The sequence below is a fragment of the Lactuca sativa genome, chromosome 3 (genome assembly GCF_002870075.4).
Source record: "Lactuca sativa cultivar Salinas chromosome 3, Lsat_Salinas_v11, whole genome shotgun sequence".
Lineage (NCBI taxonomy): Eukaryota > Viridiplantae > Streptophyta > Magnoliopsida > Asterales > Asteraceae > Lactuca > Lactuca sativa.
The window spans coordinates 66,830,160-66,833,057 of record NC_056625.2 but is presented as its reverse complement, the minus strand read 5'-3'; the positions used below and the strand labels follow the sequence as shown (position 1 = coordinate 66,833,057).

Below are 2,898 nucleotides of genomic sequence, written 5' to 3'. Positions count from 1 at the left end.
ATATATTTACAAATTGTTTAATATTGTTGCATTAAATCAATGTGTTCGGATGATTTAAGAAATTCAAATGATTTTAATTAAGAGTAAATTACACGAATGGTCCCTATGGTTTAGGGCAATTTGCGCGTTTGGTCCTTAACTTATTTTTTTAACTCGGAAGGTCCCTACTGTTTGTTTTTCTTACGCGTTTGGTCCCTGTCTTACCTAAAAAATCTATTTTGCCTTTGATTTTTTAATTTATTTAAATAAACACACCACCATCCTTATCCCCTCACTTTACCTTACTTACCTCACCATTTTTTCCTATTTAAATAATAGTATTTTTACGTAAGATATGGACCAAGAGCGTAACAAAAACAAAGAGTAGGGACCAATGGCGTAACAAAAATAAACAGTAGGGACTTTCCGAGTTAAAAAAATAAGTTAGGGACCAAACATGAAAATTACCCTAAACCATAAGGACCAATCGTGTAATTTACTCTTTAATTAAATAACCTATGCAAGTGAAATTTACAACGATTAGCTATGAATGCTTGTTTAATTAATTGAATTATGAACAAAAACTTCAAAAATAATTTAATAAGTTAACTCACTTGACTTTAAAACCACTCCGATTCAAGTTGTAATGATCTAGGATTTTTTTGGACGTAACGAAAATTTTATTGAACCACTGCCTATGAAGATACAAGGCAGGGCAAACGAAAATCAAGCCCAATACAAAAAGATTAACAAGACATTACAAAGCACTAAACCGAGAGCAAATCCAGTCTACCCAATTACAATTCTCTTTCCCTCCTCGGTGTTTCACCCAACTAAACACAACAATAAGGATATTATCCGCTAGCTTGGGAGCATTAATAATAACAATATTGAACACCTTATCATTTCTTATCATTTCTTGCTTTCCAGATACACCAAAGCATCCATACAAAATAGCTCCAAGGATATTTTTTTTTTGGGACAATTGCCCCAAACAGTAGCAAACTTTAAGATATCTCCCACCGTATTAAACTACAACGATGTGATGCTGCACCACTTCCAAATCCAGCTCAAGGACTAGTGAGCATAATGACAACTAACAAGGGAATGATTGGTATCATCCCGCCCTCCATCACAGAAATGGCAAGAGGAGTTTCAGACCAAAATACCCCTCCTTGAAAGAGCACCAACAGAGGGGATCATGTCTATAGAAGCTCGCCACACAAAAGCGTTGACTTTCAAAGGAACCATATTAAGCCAAATTATTGGATTATCTACCTGTTTTGTCAACTTTAAGTCAATTAAGGCTCTTAGATCACTTGCATAATAAGATCCATTATTTGAAAGTTTTGAATTCCAAGTATCTGGGGAGTTTTTGATGTAGATCGAGTTCAATACTCCAACTAAATTAATCTCCAAACTGCCGCTAGGAGCTTTCTTCCACCCCTATTTGATTCCATCAATGGAGATCCGTTCAATCATAAAACACTACTTCTTCTTATCAAGATTGAAAAGCAGGGGAAAACGAGATGCTAGAAACGGTCCAATCGTCCAACCACATGAGCGTATTGGAGCCAGAACTGGCATTTACAGAAATAAACAAGGACAGGTCGATATCAATTTTTTGAATTTCCTCGATGACTTGAACAATGCTAAACCCTTGTTCCTTTGAGAGTTATTTTTCACCCAAGACTAAATCGGTTTCCAATAACTGTTATGCACCCTACATATGACCCTTTTCCACAACACATTTGTATCCATTTTGAAATTCCACAACCATTTGAAGATAAGAGCCTAAGTAAGGGACAACAATGAGCCCACCCCGATGCCTCCTCTCTCCTTCGCCCTAAGAACAACATCCCACTCCAGCCAACATTTTTTTTCTTGTCATCACCTCCTCCCCACCAAAAGTTTCTCTGCAGCTTTTCGAGATAATCCACTACAGATTTAGGAACTTTGAACAAAGAAAAATGGAATAGAGGAAGACTTCCAAGAACCGATTTGACAAGACTCAACCGACCACCAAGAGATAAAGTTTTTTCTTTACAAACGGAAAGTTTGGATTGAACCCTCTCGATTATAGGCCGCCAATTGCGTTTGAGAGACATATTCGCCTCAAACGGCATCCATAAGTAGTTAAAGGGGAGAGAAGCCGTGTCACAAACAAGCATCCAAGCACAACTAGCCACATCATTGTTGGAAACACTGATACCATATACTTTGGACTTGTTGAAGTTAACCTTTAACCCGAAGGCTGCATGGAAACATTTTAAAATCCTAGCAAGAGTTGAAAAATTAGAGCTCACCCACTCCCCAAAGAAGAGCGCGTCATCAGCATAGAACAAATGCGAAATCGAAGTACCGCTTGGAATTTTGACCCCTTGAATAAGGATTGATCACAGGCAAACTTTATAGCTATGTTTAAGCCTTCCATGTCAATAATGAATAGAAAAGGTGAAAGCAGATCACCTTGTCGAACCCCTCTCATAATGGGAAATTCTTTAGTTACCGACCCATTGGTAATAACCGAAGCTCTAGAAGATGAGAGACAACCCTTGATCCACTGAATCCAAATATCACCAAAACCCATTTGCCTCATTACCGAAAGAAAGTACTTCCAATTTATGTAGTCGAAAACCTTGTCAAAATCAACCTTAAAGAGAAACATCTTGTTTTGACTCTTTTAGCCCAATCACTACAAGAAAAACATGATTTTGCTTAGGATGGAATCCGTTGCGAAAAGTTGAAATTGCGTTCCAAAAGACAAATAGCGATGAAATTTCCGATGACCGATTTCCATCCCAAAGAACCTTGTAATGAGGGTTTGCTACGGAAACACTCATTCCGTCACAAATATGACAACGTAATGAAATTTCTTGTAGATAGTATTCCGTCATGTATTCCGTAGTAGGATTTCAT

The 2,898-nt window shown here is 37.4% G+C and overlaps 1 protein-coding gene across 1 annotated transcript; it reads right to left on the bottom strand.

Moving 5' to 3' along the window:
• Positions 1 to 1,661: 1,661 nt before the first annotated feature.
• On the bottom strand, positions 1,662 to 2,578 carry LOC111888355 (uncharacterized). The gene is made up of 2 exons (XM_023884543.1): positions 2,380 to 2,578; positions 1,662 to 2,233 (listed from the first exon to the last, which is right to left on the bottom strand). The coding sequence occupies exons 1-2, from the start codon at positions 2,576 to 2,578 to the stop codon at positions 1,662 to 1,664; spliced, it is 771 nt and encodes a 256-aa protein (XP_023740311.1).
• Positions 2,579 to 2,898: the final 320 nt, after the last annotated feature.